Source organism: Sorex araneus, chromosome 8 (genome assembly GCF_027595985.1).
Source record: "Sorex araneus isolate mSorAra2 chromosome 8, mSorAra2.pri, whole genome shotgun sequence".
Lineage (NCBI taxonomy): Eukaryota > Metazoa > Chordata > Mammalia > Eulipotyphla > Soricidae > Sorex > Sorex araneus.
Window position 1 is genome coordinate 65854197 of NC_073309.1, and position 17515 is coordinate 65871711.

The window sequence follows — 17515 nt, forward strand, 5'->3', positions numbered from 1 at the left end:
AAAAATTAAATAGAAACTCCATAAAATAATTAAAATCTGTTTACTTAGTAAGTCTCAGAAGAGCAAACTTTCCATGATTTCATAAGAGGTTTCTGTTGACCTTTAAAATTGTCATTAAAATTCTTAGGCAAAAAAATTCCAATAAAAATCTAACTATTTAAGGAAAACAATTGCAACATTAGCATTTATTATGAAGTGATAATGTTCTTTCCTATTATGTCATTTATTCATTTAAAACTAGTTAAGCTAAGGAATTAACCTGAACAATGAATAATCTTGTATATGTTTAAATATGCTACCATGTTTAAAATGTTCTTAAAGCAATTAAAGGTAAAACTGATTAAATATTAATGTCTGGATGAATAATGTATTAAATAGCTGCAGTGAGAGCAAATATGATACGTATACTGAAGAAAACATTCCCTTGCAACAAATATTTATTTCTCTCTAATGCTTTATTATTGCAGAAATGTGCATTACAGTGACTATATCTATTTCATTTACCAAAATAATGCTTTTATCTCCTCAAATCTGGAAGCCAGCTTTGCATTCTAATTCATGTTTCTGAATAATAATGAATAGACCTAGTGCTATGCATATTTATTTTCTTATTTTAACCATCTCTACTCTGAAAGAGAAGATTATATGAAGAATTCACAACTTTCCCAAATGAAAATATACTTGGTCAATAGCTCCTTTAAATATAAACTTACTGCTAAGTAATCTCATCTATTTAACTTATCAGGAAGAGCTGAAAGTTAACTTCTATTTATTTAAAAAATCATTCTAATTTTAGGTAGTTAAAATAGTGCTAAAGTTTCTGGTATTGGTGTGCTAAGTTACTATACCCCATCACCACAGTAGTGACCAGACCTTTCTCCAGTGTCTGTGTGTCAAAAAGATCTGCTTCAGATTCTGTTTACCTGCTGTTGTGTGTGTGTGTCTGCCTGTGTGTGTGTCTCTGTGTGTGTGTGTTTGTAGCTCACTCCACTAGAATGTAGAATACATATAGGCAGGAGCTTTGTCTATCATTGATTGATTAATAATTAGCACTAGCATCATAATAGAAACATCTTCAATTCTGTTATTCATCTGAATAATTAAATAAGAATAAATAAGAAACTTGGTTTGTGAGGGAGAGTTGTTCAAACAGAGGGAGGGGTTTATGTAAAAATTATTGGTGAGCAAACTTGGGGCCAGGAATAAGTTTGAAATGACATGGGAGCACATGAAATTAAGTCAGAGCTGAAGCAGGATGTTGGTGACCATTTCAAAGAATCTAGATCTTGGTGGCCAGAGATAGGGGTAAAGACCTTGCGTGTGGTCAACACTAATTTGATCCCCACCATCATTTATGGTTACACAAGTAACATCAAGAGTTATCCTTAAATTCAAAGTCAGGAATAAACCATAAACTGAGTACCCCAGGGTCTGACCCACCTCTCGCCCCCACAACCGGGAGAAGAATCTAGATCTTAGGACAGGAATGTGTCTCAAGTGGGAGAGTACATGCATTGCATGTCCATGTCATGTCTGATCGCCAGTATTCCCTGCTTCACTCCAGCACTGCCCAATATAGCCTTGATGCCCCCTGAGTACCACGTAGAGCGTTTCCCCTCCCACCTGCTGCTGATAAAATAAAACAAAGAAGTACAAATGCATCTCAAACATCATAGTTTCAGTTCCTTTCAATTCTTGTTTTAGCCCTGATAAAACTGAAAGAACATAAAGATTTCTTTTCTGATAAGGAAAAACATGCTAAAACATTTACTCAATAAGGTGAAAATGAAAACTTAAGAAAGCTAAGTGACTTACTCAGTACTAACATCTGAGCCACCAGTTTTGCTCAGAAAACCCCTTAGGAGCCATCTAAGTCCTTTTGCCCATGTTCTAGTTTCTAAAGTTTGACTTGATGGCTAAGTGCCTCATAGAAAAAGACAGTAGAGGCAGAGTTCAATATTGCCCTAAGTGCAATCACTCTGAAATTTGCTTAGGAGTTGCATTGTATTTTTCTTTTTTGAAGGGAATAGTTGTTTTTGTGATCAGAAGTCTGTCACTTTCCTTTACACTCCAGCTCTTAAAGTTGAATTTCTCTTAAAGAATACCTGTGTATGACAGTTTTATTGCTTAGAAGCTCAATTTGTTTCAAGGATAAATCTCTGAGTAAAACAATTGGTATATCTTCTGAAAAATCTCAGAGCAATAGATTTTCTTTCTGCTTATGTCAAAAAAAGTTTAAGCTGGAGAAATAAGCAGAAAGATGATCTGATTGAGAAAACTTGGGCTACAAAACCAATTACCTAGCACTGGTGGGAGGAGAGGGGGGCCCACAAAATCCAATTAGAGATGACATAGCAACAATGATAGAGTATCAAGGACACAGCATAAATGTTAACACCATTTTAACTAGTAACTATGTAAGCTATGATGAAGATGATCATGATACTGAAGATGATGATGATGATAAAGGTAAAGATGATGATGCTTAAGAAGATGATGATGATAAAGATTATGATAATGATAGAGTGTCTAGAAATCTCAACATCGATGTTCTTTACTATTAAAAACAAAAGTAAAACACCCAAAATATTCTAAAGAGAATGATTCTATTGCAATGAAAAGGTAGAAGGGTGAAGGAGACAGAAGATAGGATAGAGGAAAATGAAGAGAAATTCAGTATTTCTAAAACTATGCCAATAGGCTAAGCATCCTGCCTGTTGTGAGAAGAATGCATGAGAAATATTGAAACACAATATTAATCGCATAACTCTTATTGCATATTTGTTGCTCACATCTCTAAGTATATTAGCTTTTTTCTTCACAACTGCATTTTAATTGTTATTGTGAGGCAGGAGTAATAGTACAGCGGGGAGGATGTTTGCCTTGCATGCGGCTGACTGGGGTTTGATCTCCAGCATCCCATAAAGTCCCCGAGCACTGCCAGGAGTGATTCCTGAGTGCAGAGCCAAGAGTAACCTCTGTGCATTGCCTGGTGTGACCCCAAAATGCAAAAAATATATATTATTGTTGCTGTATAGATCTGAATACTGAAATTCAATAGATCAAGTAACTTTCCCTTTAAAAGAATTACTAAGTATTGAGGCTGAGAGGTAGCACTTTTATCTATTTCATTGCAGAACACCAAGAATTTTTTGCTTATGCTGTAGAAATATGTCCATGTCAGCAACACACACACAAATATCTTTTTTGGATTACATTAAAATGGACAAATAACTACCCATGTCTCATTTCTGGAAGATGTATGTTTTCCAGCTGATTTTCTTTATTTCCTATTTCTGTTCCATAGAAGCTCCCGTTACTAATACTGCTATGTAAAAATATGACATGGAATTTAAATTTAACACAACTCTATTTTTGTACGTGTGGTTACTATCTCGAGTAAGGAATACACCACTGTCAATCATTTCTTGAAAATGTAACTGACTCCTAGAAAGGAATGAAACTTGAAAATACTTCAGGACACATAAGCAAGTTAAACTTGCCCTTGGACTACAAGATGCATATTACCAGGGATTATGGGTTACATGCAGGAGAGGGGATTGGGGAAATCAAATATTGGACTAATAAGCAGTGACATTAAGAACTGTGGTGGAGGAACTTGGGTACTTTGAAGGTGATGGGGTACAATAATCTTATGCATTAATATCATAAACTTTAACTCTATTGTAACCAAGTTACCTAAGCTATAATAAAAATTAAATTAAAAATTATTAAGAAAATTAATTATGAAATTTTAAAAGTCAAATTTTACCCCCTTGCATTCATAGCAGATGAAAATTTATGATTTATAGGGAGTAGTAAAGCAAGATTCCTCATATAAATCACAGATTTGTACAAGGAGTGTGCTATCTGAAACCAGTACTATCTGAGTAGTTAAAAAAAAAATTCCTCGACAAAGTATTTCTGTTCTGTTACCACAGTCATAATATTTTTCCATTTTGGTATGTATTCTTTTTAACCTCAACCCATTTCCGGTACAAATTTTAGAGATGAAAAAAAAATTCAAGTTAATATATTAGCATCTCTCAAGGAATAGATAGGTTATATTTATTACCTTTATAATTGTCCTTTTTTCAGTTAACAATCAAATGTGTGTGTCTGAAACAGTGGTAGGGCGGCCACCTTTCACGCGGCCGACCCGTGTTCGATTCCTCCGCCCCTCTCGGAGAGCCCAGCAAGCTACCGAGAGTATTGCGCCTACACGGCAGAGCCTGGCAAGCTACCTGTGGCATATTGGATATTCCAAAAGCAGTAACAATAAGTCTCTCAATGAGAGACATTACTAGTGCCTGCTCGAACAAATCTATGAGCAACAGGATGACAGTGACAGTGTCTGGAGCAAATGACACAGTGGTGTTTGTTGATAAAACACTAACTGCTTCTGATATTATAAAAAATATAGAGAAAATTTTGCATTTAAAAATTCTAATAAAGATTTTATAAAAGGATTTTGAAAAAATAAACCTGTGAAGTCTTTCCACAATATTTTCAATTATATTTCAAATAATTTCTAAATAGATTTTATTTGTTGTTTTTTTTTATTAGTGAATCACCATGAGGTACAGTTACAGACTTACAAACTTTCATGCTTGCGTTTCAGTCATACAATGATCAAGTACCCATCCCTCCACCAGTGCTCATTTTCCACCACCAATGGTCCCAGCATCCCTCCCACCACCCCCACCCCACCCTGCCTCAGTGGCAACACATTCCCTTTTGGGTCTTGTGGTTTGCAGTAGAGGTATTAAGGGGCCATCATGTTCGGTCTATAGTCTGCTTTCAGCATGCATCTCCCATCTCTTCTAGGGCCCTCCTAGCATCTTTTACTTGGTTTCTTCTCTATCCGAGCTGCCTTTTCCCCCAGCATGTGAGGGCGGCTTCTAAGCTGTGGAGTAATCCTCCTGGCACTTATCTCTACTGTTCTTGGGTGTTAGTCTCCCATTCTATTACTTTAAATTTCACAGATGAGTGCAATCTTTCTATGCCTGAACCTCTCTTTCTGACTCATTTCACTTAACATGATACTTTCCATGTTGAATACCTATATGCAAATTTTATGACTTCATCTTTTCTAACAGCTGCATAGTAAGTATTCCATTGTGTAGATGTACCAAAGTTTCTTCAACCAGTCATCTGTTCTTGGGCACTCGGGTTTTTTCCAGATTCTGGCTATTGTAAACAGCGCTGCAATGAACATATATAAGTGCAGATGTCATTTCGTCTATACTTTCTTGCATCTCCGGGATATATTTCCAGAAGTGGTATTGCTGGGTCAAATGGGAGCTCAATTTCTAATTTTTGAGAAGCGTCCATACTGTTTTCCAAAAGGTTGGAACCAGTCGGCATTCCCACCAGCAATGAAGGAGAGTACTTTTCTCCCCATATCTGCACCAACACCGGTTGCTTTTTTTCTCTTGGATGTGGGCCAGTCTCTGTGGTGTAAGATGATATCTCATATAGTTTTGATCTGCATCTCCCTGATGAAGAACATTTTTTCATGTGCCTTTTGGCCATTCAGATTTCTTCTTTGAGAAAGTTTCCATTCATCACCCTATTTTCTGATGGGGTTAAATATTTTCTTTTGTCGAGTTCAACCAGTACCTTGTAAATCCTTGATATGAATCCCTTATCAGATGGTTATTGGGTGAATATCCTTTTCCATTCTGTAGGCTGTCTTTGTATTCTGGTCACTGTATCTTTTGAGGTGCAGAAGCTTCTCAGTTTAAGGTAGTCCCATTTGTTTATCTCAGTTTCCACTTGCTTGGCCAGTGGAGTGTCACATTCAAAGATACCTTTAGCTACAATGTCATGGAGAGTTTTGCCAACCTTTGCCAACAACTTCAATGTACCTAATAGATTCTGGTCTGATGTTGAGGTTTTTAATCCATTTTGATCTGACATTTGTGCATGGTGTTAGGTAGAGGTCTGAGCCCTTTTTTTTTTTTTTTGCATGTAGCTGTCCAGTTTTGCCAGCACCATTTGTTAAAGAGGCATTTTTTGCTCCACTTAAGAGCAGGTAAATTCCCCAATCTCTACTGTGGTTCAATATGTACCATTTAGAGTTTGCCTAAGTAAGTCTTTTATTTGTCACACCAAGAAAAATAAGCCTGCTATGAGGAAAAGCGCAAGAACAGTTGCATATGATCATATTTTAGAGACTTCCCTTCACAATCACGAAATCCTGTTGATAGTCGAATTTCTCGAGCGGTCTCAGTAACCTCTCCATTCGTCCTATCCCTGAGATTTTAGAAGCCTCTCTCTCCTCAGCCTTCCCAACAATGCCACATTGGAAGCTCTTTCAGGGTCAGGGGAATGAGATTCAGCTGGTTACTGGACTTGGCATATGGATACACCATGGGAAGCTTTCGAGGCTGTCCCATGTGGGCAGGAAGCTCTCAGTAGCTTGCTAGTTTCTCCCACAGGGAAAAGTAGGTTATAAGATATAAGCTTCTCGGAGCTTGCTTTTAAGCCTCTGGATGTTGGCCATTGACCGGATTACACACACCTGGGTTCTTCTGCCGGTACCTTCATGCATGAGGCTTGTGCGAACGTGTGGAGAGGGGCCTTGAGCATGGCTGTGGCTAGGTTCTGGTGGTCTTCAGCCACTGGGAGCTCTGCTTGGGGCGGGGAGGAAAGCTGGAGCCCATCCCCTCCAAGGGGGCCTGGGAAAGACAGCCAGGCGTGCGGGCAAGAGACTGTCTGCCAGAGACTTCCCTTAGAGATAGAAAACAACCTTTGCACATATATAAGCACATTACACACACAGTCCTCCAATCATTTTAGACAAATGAAAACTCAATTAGTCTAAAATGTGACCCTCCTCCAATAAAGTTATAAGTGATTAAAAAAATGCGGAAACAAAAGAATGTTGAACTCCAAGCCAGAAATATTCAAATTATTTTTGTCTGAATATATGTACTATATTACTTGATATTGTGGAAAGAGAAATGTTGAATATTCTTCTAACAACGCTCTCTCCAGTTCCAGTATTTTGTATTAATTTGTATTTAAATAAACAAAAATAAATGATTCACAGTTTTAAAAGGTGGATATTCAGAGTAACAAATGTATGCTGGTAGGATGCTCTCAAAAGTTTTTTGAGAAAGGTTTATAATTCTGTAGTTTTGTTAGTGAATATTATGTTTAGCAGTGTTTTTTTTTCTTTTTTTTGGGTCACACCTGGCAATGCACAGGGGTCACTCCTGGCTTTGCGCTCAGGAATCACCCTTGGCGGTGCTCAGGGGACCATATGGGATGCTGGGAATTGAACATGGGTCGGCCGCGTGCAAGGCAAATGCCTTACCTGCTGTGCTATCGATCCAGCCCCATGTTTAGCAGTGTTTCAACAAATCCCACCTATTAAATTATTGCAGGCCTGTGTAATCAAAAAGCTTGTTTATAAAGTTAATCATGCACGGATTATTCTCCAATTTCACAAATAGGAGTAAACTTTGGGGGTCTGGCGCTTCCAACAGGTCAACCTGTATCTGCTGAACAAGTGCATTAGCAGCCTGATGGTGCCTTTAGGCTTCCTGATACCCCAAAATTGCCACTGAGCCTTTGGCCAGACCCCAACAACTTGGGATCACATTGACCAAGAAATTAAACAGCCAAAAGTTAGGTATGTGGAGCCATGCCCCAAAACTACCTCTGGCTCAGCTATACAAGCCCATTTATTGGCCTTATTTCAAGACCCATAAATAAATCTTGAAAAAAGATCGAAAGCTGCAGTTAATCTTGGCCCTTGGAGGGTTGAACAGAGTGGGGTAAATCAGAGTGGGGAGGATTAATCTGGTGCCAGTCCAACCAGAGCCCTGGGCAGTCACTTGCTTTCACAATCCGAAATCTCTGCCATACCCCCGGCCTCACTCCACCGTCTCAGGACGGACCTCACCAAGATATAATCTGCTAAAAATTCTGGTATGCAGGATTTGTGACTGAAATCTCCAGGCTATCTTGGGGTCAGGGTGGTACCTCCCCCCACCTCCCTGTACTTTTGGAAGCCTCAGCAGTCACATCCACACCCCAAAGTAGCCACCCAGTTGAAAAGCTACTCCAGCCTTACCGTCCCGATAAAAATGCTGAATGCCTTGAACAAATACCATGACGTCTTAGCACCTGTATTACAAACTGTGATGCACAAAAGGAAAGAGAGAGAGAGAGAGAGAGAGAGAGAGAGAGAGAGAGAGAGAGAGAGGAGAGAGAGAGAGAGAGAGAAGGAAAGTGCCTCCCGTAGAGGGAGACTGGGGGTACAGGAGTGGAGCATTATGGGATGGTGGTAGGGAAACAGGGAACATTGGTCGTGGGAAATGTACACTGGTGAGGAGATGGGTGCTGGATCATTGTATGCCTGAAACCCAATTATGAACAGCATTGTAATGATCTATCTCACGGATATTCAATTTAAAAGTTTTTTGAGAAGTAATGTGGAGTTCATGCCCAATTCAATCAGCTTAATCAATGGCTAAATAAATAGCAGTACTCCTACATTAATTTTTTAAAAAAGTAAACTTTGATGTGATTGGTACTTAATAATAGATGATAAGGAATTGTTTGTCTTACTTTGGAGTAAGATATCCATAATAATAGATGATACAGAAGTGTCACCTCACTTTGAAGAAAAATATATATCCATAAATGTATATGTATATATATATATACACGAAAGTAGGTTTTTCATTTCATAAAGATTCATGTTAAAATGCTGCATTTTCTTGAGGAGAACCTAAACATTGGTACTCACCAAGCTGTAAGTACCAATTCCCCATTTCCTGCAAAATTGCATTGAATCTAGAATCCCAAGCCACCTCTAGATCCACTAAATAAAAATTCAATTATTTCAAGAACTTAATGATGTTCTCTATAATATTTTAGGAGAGGTGACCTCCCAAGCAGCACTCAGAGGACCCGTGCTTCCTATCACTGATTCTCTGCCAAGCGGCCCTGAGGATACAGTGCTATTTGATCCTAGAATTTGGGGGTTACCAGGGTCCTTCCATTGGTGCTCAGGGGGACCCCAATAATATTTTTAAGAAGATTACTAGTTAATAACTTAGTAGCTTAAAGTATAGCTAAAGGTAAGATTTTATTAATCTATATTAGTTTCTAGGATAATTCTAGGTAAATCTGATTTAAAAGTTACTACCCACAGCAGGAAATAATTAACTCAGTAGGTTGTCTACAATTTTTCCATTTTCAATCTGCTTCACTAAATGTAAAAATTGATATATATATATATCTGATACAGGTTTTCTTCTCTTCTTTACTATATGAAGTTTTATCAAGTATAATTATAATCACCCCAAATGCAAATGGTAACATCACAAGTGATTTTTTCTTCTTTCTAAAAGCAACTGTGTTTTGCATTTAATAATATTTCATTGTTAACTTGATATTTGTTTCTCTACTGCCAATGATGTATTTTTTTTTCTTTTTGGGTCACACCCAGCGATGCCCAGGGGTCACTCCTGGCTCTGCACTCAGGAATTAGCCCTGGCCGTGCTCAGGGGACCATATGGGATGCTGGGAATCGAACCTGGGTCGGCTGCGTTCAAGGCAAAATGCCCTACCCGCTGTGCTATCACTCCAGCCCCCAATGATGTAATTTCTTAAAAAAAATTATAGTACAAAGAATTGAACTAAAATAAAAACATTAGAAAATTTGTTTCATATATTAATAAAAATATCCCTATCACATCTATAACTTCTACTGGAAACTATAATTTCACACTTTATGAATGGCATTAAATAGCATAAATATGCTCCAAAATTCTTAGAATATGATAATAATCTTGTCCACCTAACATTGGTATATACAATGTATATTTAAGTGTATGTGTGTATTTAGATATGTGTTATCACTCCAAAAACCTTTTTTATCTCATGCTGACACTGTCAAAATTAATTTGAATTATAATTATAGGTGAACATATAAAAGATAAACATTTTATTATTTTTCTACAATTGTCACAGAGAAGGTTATTATTCATTATCACATATTTTAGTTACAGGTAGATCTGCTTAATAAGGTAAGCTTTAACTATATGCTGGTGACCCCCCCCAAAAAAAATATTCAGACACAAATAATGGGCTAATGAGATCACTAGAGGTAGATAAGTTGCTTGTCTTTCATATTGCCTATTCCAGTCTGACCTCCAGGACTGCATATAGTCTTCCAAACATTTCCAAGAGTGATCCCTGAGCACAGAGCCGGAAGTAAGCCCTGAACACTGAAACTCATCTCCAAGAATGAAACCCCTTTGGTTCATTAAGCACATCTTACCCATTTCTTCCTTCTCTCACATCCTGGCATCTACTAATTTGCTTTCTGTCTATAGCATGTTTTTAAATACCTCTTACCAGCATTTACTTTCAAGTATAAAAACAAGTTTCTTTGGAATATACTTAATATTTATTAAAATAAATTTTTTGTTACACAAAACCTGAAAACCACAATAGCATAAAAGATTAACATTCAATTTTAGCCTGCAGATTCTACTTGAATACACACATTTAAATCTCCTAATTGTTTTTGAATATTCAAATTAATTCAGCCAGCATTAAAGAATGCCATTTTTATGTGAGGGACTACAAGGATAAAGAAAGAGTGTCATCTATGATTCTTAAATTCAGGAATCAAACTTTTATATTTATTTTTTCATAGTCAGTTTAAATTAAGCTTTGCAGCCATGGCACCATATGATCCCCTGAGCACCATCAGCAGACCCCTGAGCACAGAGCCAGGAGTAATCCTTGAGCACCACAGAGAATGATTCTAAAGCCAAATAAATAAGCCAGCAGTATGTTAAAAATTCACAATCTATCTTGTTTCATAAGCGGAAAAAGTTAGCTCCAGAAAATGCAATGCATTTCCAAGCCACAAACTGTCTCAACCAGAAGCAATTTGCTAATCAAATGTGATGATGATTTGTCCCCTGTGTAGATGCAATAATGGAACTCAAGTGTAAAAAATCTCCCAGGAGCAGCCAGGGGAGAGCCCTGGCAGCTCTCCCCATAAGCGCTCGTGTTTGGGGGTGGTCCCGGGCCGCTCATCCAGTTGGGCAGTCCAGGCCATGGGGCCGACAGAAGAGAAAATGAGGGCCAAGCTGGTTGATTGATCAGTTGCCGTTTATCCCATTCTCCTTATTCGCCTGTTCCAGTCTCTCTGAGCTCCCCATTCTAGTCTCACACTGCCCCTCATTTTCGTCTTTTCCTGTCTCTGCTCATGTCTTCCTCCTCTTCTCGAAGCCTGGTCTCTCTCTCTCTCTCTCTCTCTCTCTCTCTCTCTCTCTCTCTCTCTCTCTCTCTCTCTCTCTCTCTCTCTCTCTCTCTCTCTCTCTCTCTTTCTCTCTCGCTCTCTCTCTCTCTCTCCTTTCTCTCTCTCACTCTCTCTCTGGATTCTTTTTTTTTTGAGGGTACAGTTACAGATTTATACATTTTTGTGCTCATGTTTCCCTCATACAAAGTTCGAGAACCCATCCCTTCACCAGTGCCCATTCTCCACTACAAATAAACCCAGCATCCCTCCCACCCTCCCCAATCCCATCTCCCCCCACCCCACCCTGTCACTGTGACAGGGTATTCCCTTTTGTTCTCTCTCTCTCTCTAATTAGGTGTTGTGATTTGCAATAAAAATGTTGAGTGGCCATCGTGTTCAGTCTCTAGTCTACATTCAGCCCGCATGGCCTCCAACCACATTTTACTTGGTGATCCCTTCTCTATCTGAGTTGTCCTCTCCCCAGCATGTGAGGCCAGCTTCCAAGCCCTGGAGTCAACCTCCTGGTACTTATTTCTACTATTCTTGGGTGTTAGTCTCCTACTCTGTTATTCTATATTCCACAGATGAGTGCAATCTTTCTATGTCTGTCTCTCTGTTTCTGACTCATTTCACTTAGCATGATACTTTCCATGCTGATCCACTTATATGCAAAGTTCATGACCTCATTTTTTCTAACAGCTGCATAGTATTCCATTATATAGATGTACCAAAGTTTCTTTAACCAGTCATCTGTTCTAGGGCACTCGGGTTCTTTCCAGATTCTGTCTATTGTAAACAGTGCTGCGATGAACATATGAGTGCAGATGTCATTTTGACTATACTTTTCTGCTTCTCTGGGATATATTCCCAGCAGTGGTATTGCTGGGTCAAATGGGAGCTCAATTTCAAATTTTTTTGAGAATTGTCCATATTGTTTTAAAAAGGGCTGAACCAGTCGGCATTCCCACCGACAGTGTAGAAGGGTCCCTTTCTCCCCACATCCTCTCCAACAGTGGTTGCTTTTGTTCCTTTGGATGTGTGCTAGTCTCTGTGGTGTGAAGTGGTATCTCATGGTTGTTTTGATCTGCATCTCCCTGATGATTAGTGACAAGCCTATGGCAAGCATTATCCTCAATGGGGAAAAACTAAGAGCCTTTCCTCTAAGATCAGGCACAAGACAAGGATGCCCACTCTCATCACTTCTCTTCAATATAGTACTGGAAGTACTTGCGATAGCTATTAGACAAGAAAAAGAGATTAAGGGCATCCAGATAGGAAAGGAAGAAATCAAACTCTCACTATTTGCAGACGATATGATACTATATCTAGAGAAGCCTAAAGCCTCTACTAAGAAACTCTTAGAAACAATAAACTTATACAGTAAAGTTGCAGGCTACAAAATCAATACCCAAAAATTCATGGCCTTCCTATACACAAACAATGAGGCAGAGGAAAGGGACACGAAAAAAGCAATCCCATTCACAATCATGCCCCAGAAAATCAAGTACCTCGGAATCAGCTTAACCAAGGAAGTAAAAGACCTCTACAAAAAAAAACTATAATACTCTACTCCATGAAATAAAAGAGGACATGAGGAAATGGAAACATATCCCCTGCTCATGGATAGGGAGAATCAATATTGTCAAAATGGCAATATTCCCCAAAGCATTATACAGATTCAATGCAATCCCTATAAGGATACCCATGACATTCTTCAAAGAAACGGATCAATCAATCCTAAAATTCATATGGATCAACAAATGCCCACGGATAGCTAAAACAATTCATGGGAAAAATATGATGGGAGGCATCACCCTCCCCAACCTCAAACTTTACTGCAAAGCAGTAAAAATTAAAACAGCATGGTACTGGAACAAAGGCAGAGCTGCAGACCAATGGAACAGGGTGAAATATCCCTACACACACCCCCAAATATATGATCATCTAATCTTTGATAAGGGAGCAAGAGATGTGAAGTGGAGCAAGGAAAGCCTCTTTAACAAATGGTGCTGGCACATCTGGACAACAACATGCAAAAGAATGGGCTTAGACCTCGACCTGGCACCATGCACAAAGTCAGATCAAAATGGATCAAAAATCTTAACATCAGACCACAAACCATAAGGTACATTGAAGACAAGGTCAGCAAAACCCTCCATGATATTGAAGATAAAGGTATCTTCAAAGATAACATGCAACTGGCCAACCAAGAGGAGACAGAGATAAACAAATGGGACTACATTAAACTAAAAAGCTTCTGCAGTGCAAAAGATACAGTGATCAGAATACAAACAATCTACAGAATGGGAAAGGATATTTACGCAATATCCATCAGATAATGGGTTGAAATCATTGATATATAAGGCACTGGTTGAACTCTACAAAAAGAAAACATCCAACCCCATCAGAAAATGGGGCGAAGAAATGAACAGAAACTTTTCCAAGGAAGAGATAAGAATAGCCAAAAGGCACATGAAAAAGTTGCCTCTGGATTTGACTCTGACTGCATTGCTTCTCCCCAATGACCCCTGTAATCTTTCTTTCTGCCTCTCCCCACTTGTCTCCCTCTCCACCCCTTGTCTTCTGAGCCCACACTATACCTGTCTGGTAACAAAATCAACATGAGAAAGCTCTTCCTAACTGCCCATCAGGCTCCAGGGCAGAAACACCACCTAGGGGTATTCTAAAGCTTTTCCTGACTGCCCATCTGGCTCAGGGGTTCAGGTGTGAATCACCACCTGGGGGGTATTCCTCTTCTCCTAGATTCTTAATTAACATCTTAATATTAGTTATAAAAATAACTAATATGAAATATAAAAATAACAAAAGTATGGACACAGTAAGAGATACATTGAGGCTTGTAGGGCAGCTGTCCTGAGAATATCTCTCCACAGACTCAGATACAGTGCTCAGGCCAGATTAATCATTCCTGAGCATGAACCAGAGGGGCAGATCTCTGAGAGTTGAGTCCCAGGCATGCCACAGTACTCTAGCATGTTTGGACATTCAGATATCTTTACAGAGTAGACTGCAAACCAGATAGCTCTGGATTGATATTTAACATATCATTGCTTGCAAAACTTCCTGCCAATCAGAACCACAATCTGAAAACTTCATTTGCATGATGCAAATCAGAATTAGGACTAGTTGAACTTTATGTGTGTGTGTGTATAAATGCACTCCCAGGGTGCCAATGAACTTTTAAATGCCTCTTGGGTCTGTGTACTCTTGATTACAGCCTCAAAGCCCTATAACATTGTGTGGTATTATCTGATCTAGAGCATACAGGAGCTATAATTTGACCAATCATCAGTTTCTCTACTTGTTGTTCAAAAGAACTTTTTCTCAGTTCACAGTGATATGTCCTGTTGTCATAAATTAGAGCTCAGTATTACCTGAACTTTAAGGTTGCAGGTAGAGCTGACACAGTTGAGAAATAGAGACAACAAAATGATAACTAGATGTAAGCCCTGATAAGTGATAATAAGCATTGTCAAGCACAGAAATAGCAAGTGTCTTGTGTTTTGGATGGGCAGAGCTCTTGAGGGTGAGTGGTTGGAATGAGCTGGTTGTGCGCATTTTGACATTTATGTTCAGAGAAGCAGCTGGAAGGATGGTGTTGAGCATAGACTAGAATGCAAAGACAAATCAAGCCATGACATTGTCTAAATGGGGAAAAAAATGCTTCAGGCAAAGGGAATAGAAAATACAAAAGCCCCCAAATAGAAAACATCTGTAACCATCTAAGTAAAACAAGGAACTAAAGTGACTCAAGACCAAATGTAGAAGATGGCGTCAGAAAAAAGCATGACCCAGGAGAGGGGGTGGGTGTCAGAATTGGGGGGAATCTCATGAGGTGGATGATAACTTTGAATCTCATCTGACAGACAGGACAAACCACTGAACGGTTCTAATCATAGGTGTGATGTCAAAAGGACACTTTAAAATACATTTTTTATTTAGGGATGGAGGCTTCCCAAGCGCGTACCCCTGCAGATCACTTTCAGTGCAACTGAAGCCAGACAATTCAAATGTTTGTCTGTGGCACTGGTGGGAAGCATGAACCTCATGCTTGAGCCCTCGCCCTACCCAACATAGCATATTTTTAGAACATTTTCTTTTTCATTGAGCCACCATGAATTATAAAGCTATTCAGTTTCAAGTGTACAACAATCCAACACCAATCCCTTCACCAGTGCCTACTTGCCTCCACCAGTGTCACCAGTTCCCCTCTATCCCCCAGCCTGCCTCGATGATGGCCATTATTTTCTTTCCCTATTAGTACAGTGGTTTATAAACTGTTACTCCTAGGGTATCACTGTATCACTGTATCACTGTGATCCGGTTGTTCATCGATTTGCTTGAGCGGGCACCAGTAACATCTCCATTGTGAGACTTGTTACTGTTTTTGGCATATTGAATACCCCACGGGTAGCTTGCCAGGCTCTGCTGTGTGGGTGGGATATTCTCTGTAGCTTTCCGGGCTCTCTGAGAGAGATGGAGGAATAGAACCCGGGTGGCTCTGCTCCGTGCAAGGCAAACACCCTACTTGCTGTGCTATGGTTTCAGCCCCACTGTTAGGGTATCATGCATATTACTTTACTACCTTCCAGCACCAAGCCCTCCTCAGAGTGAGTACTTCCCTCTGTCATTGTCAACATCCCATCCTTGACTTATCCCAACTCCCTCCTCTCCCAATCCCAACCCCCTTAGTGACGTGCATCCTACTAAGCACCAGTTCTCGTCCTTTATTTCTATTATCTTTAGGTATTAGTTATTCGTCTTCTGTGTTTCTTTATATCCTGCATATGGATGAGATCATTCTGTGCCAGATCTTCTTCCTTTAACTCATTTCACTCAGCCCAATACACTCTAGATTCAGCCACATAGCAGCAAATTGTATGACTTCATCTTTTCTTACGGCAGAGTAGTATTCCATCGTGCACATGTACCATAGATTTTTTTATCTACCCATCTATTCTTGGGCACTTGGGTTTTTCCCAGATTTTGGTTATTGTGAACAGTGCTGCAATGAACATCGAAGTGCAGAGGTCTGTTCTGCATTGTGTTTGGGTTTTGAGGTCTATTTTCAAGAATGGATTGCTAAATTAAAAGGAAATTCAATTCCTAGTTCTTCATGGAACTTAGATACTGTCTTCCACAAAGGCTGTGTCAGTCATCAATTCCACCAGTAGTGACATATTTTAAAGAAACTATTCAAGCCATTCTATGAAATGTAGCACAGCTCTCATGAATAGAAGCAGAGGAAAAAACGTGATCATAGCCATTCAATATGATACAAATGTCTCTTTTTCTGTTTTTCCTTTTTCTCCAATCCAAACCAGCCTAAAAATTCAGTTTAGTCCTGAACATTTCCCTTTATTTCTTGCTAGCTTTTAGAAGAGAAAGGGAACAGGGAATTTACCCACAGAACACAATATTTTGTTTGTTCTTAGGGCCATGCCCAGTGGTGCTCAGAGCTCAGAGCGCTGCACTTAGCAGTCTCTGCTGGCGGGTACCATATGGTTCCTTATGAGGTGCTGAGAGTTGGACCCAGGTCCGCCTCATGCAAGGCAAGTTAGTACCCTGCCCTACCCACTGTGTTATCTCTAAAACTAACTCTAGGACCTAGTTTTCATTACTATCCAGGCTGTTTTTGTTCGGTTATACTAAATTGCCACAGCGGGAAAGTAAATGGGATGCCTCAAATCACAGAGCTATTTTAAATTATACTTTTTACAAGCTTTCTATATCATTTCTTTTCACAGATTCACAAGTAAAAATAAGTTTCTCCTGGGTTGGATTCTTTTTATACATCTGCCTTAATGAAAAGTTTGTTGCTTTAAGGGACTGTTATCTCAGAAAACTTAAAAATAAGCTGAGTTAAATAATATTTTATTACAAAATTCATGAAAACACTACAGGTTAAGAAAAATATAGGGTAAGTCAACAGTGAAAAAATTGCATATTATTATTGCGAACTTTTTCTGTTTGGGTTAATGAATTTTGTTGGCACAATGCAAATGATAATAGTCATAGCTATTGCACAAGACTGATTAATATGGTTATTCAAATTTTGAAACATGACAATCTTTATAAAATGATGTTCTTTTTTTGCCTCTAAAAACTTAGTTTGCTGCAGCGTTTTGCAAAGATAAATGATGAAAGTATTCTTTAGTTTTTTATTTTTCTATCCTCAACATAGATCTAATTTAGTATAGAAGCTTTATCTAGGAT

General features: G+C 38.9%; 1 protein-coding gene across 1 annotated transcript in view; it reads left to right on the forward strand.

The window, feature by feature from the left end:
- Positions 1–2360: 2360 nt before the first annotated feature.
- Positions 2361–17515, forward strand: part of PLPPR5 (phospholipid phosphatase related 5) — a 322528-nt gene continuing 307373 nt past the window's right edge. Inside the window, exon 1 of the mRNA XM_055146503.1 lies at positions 2361–2469. Coding sequence (XP_055002478.1) covers positions 2361–2469 — 109 coding nt within the window. The remainder of the gene's footprint in view (positions 2470–17515) is intronic.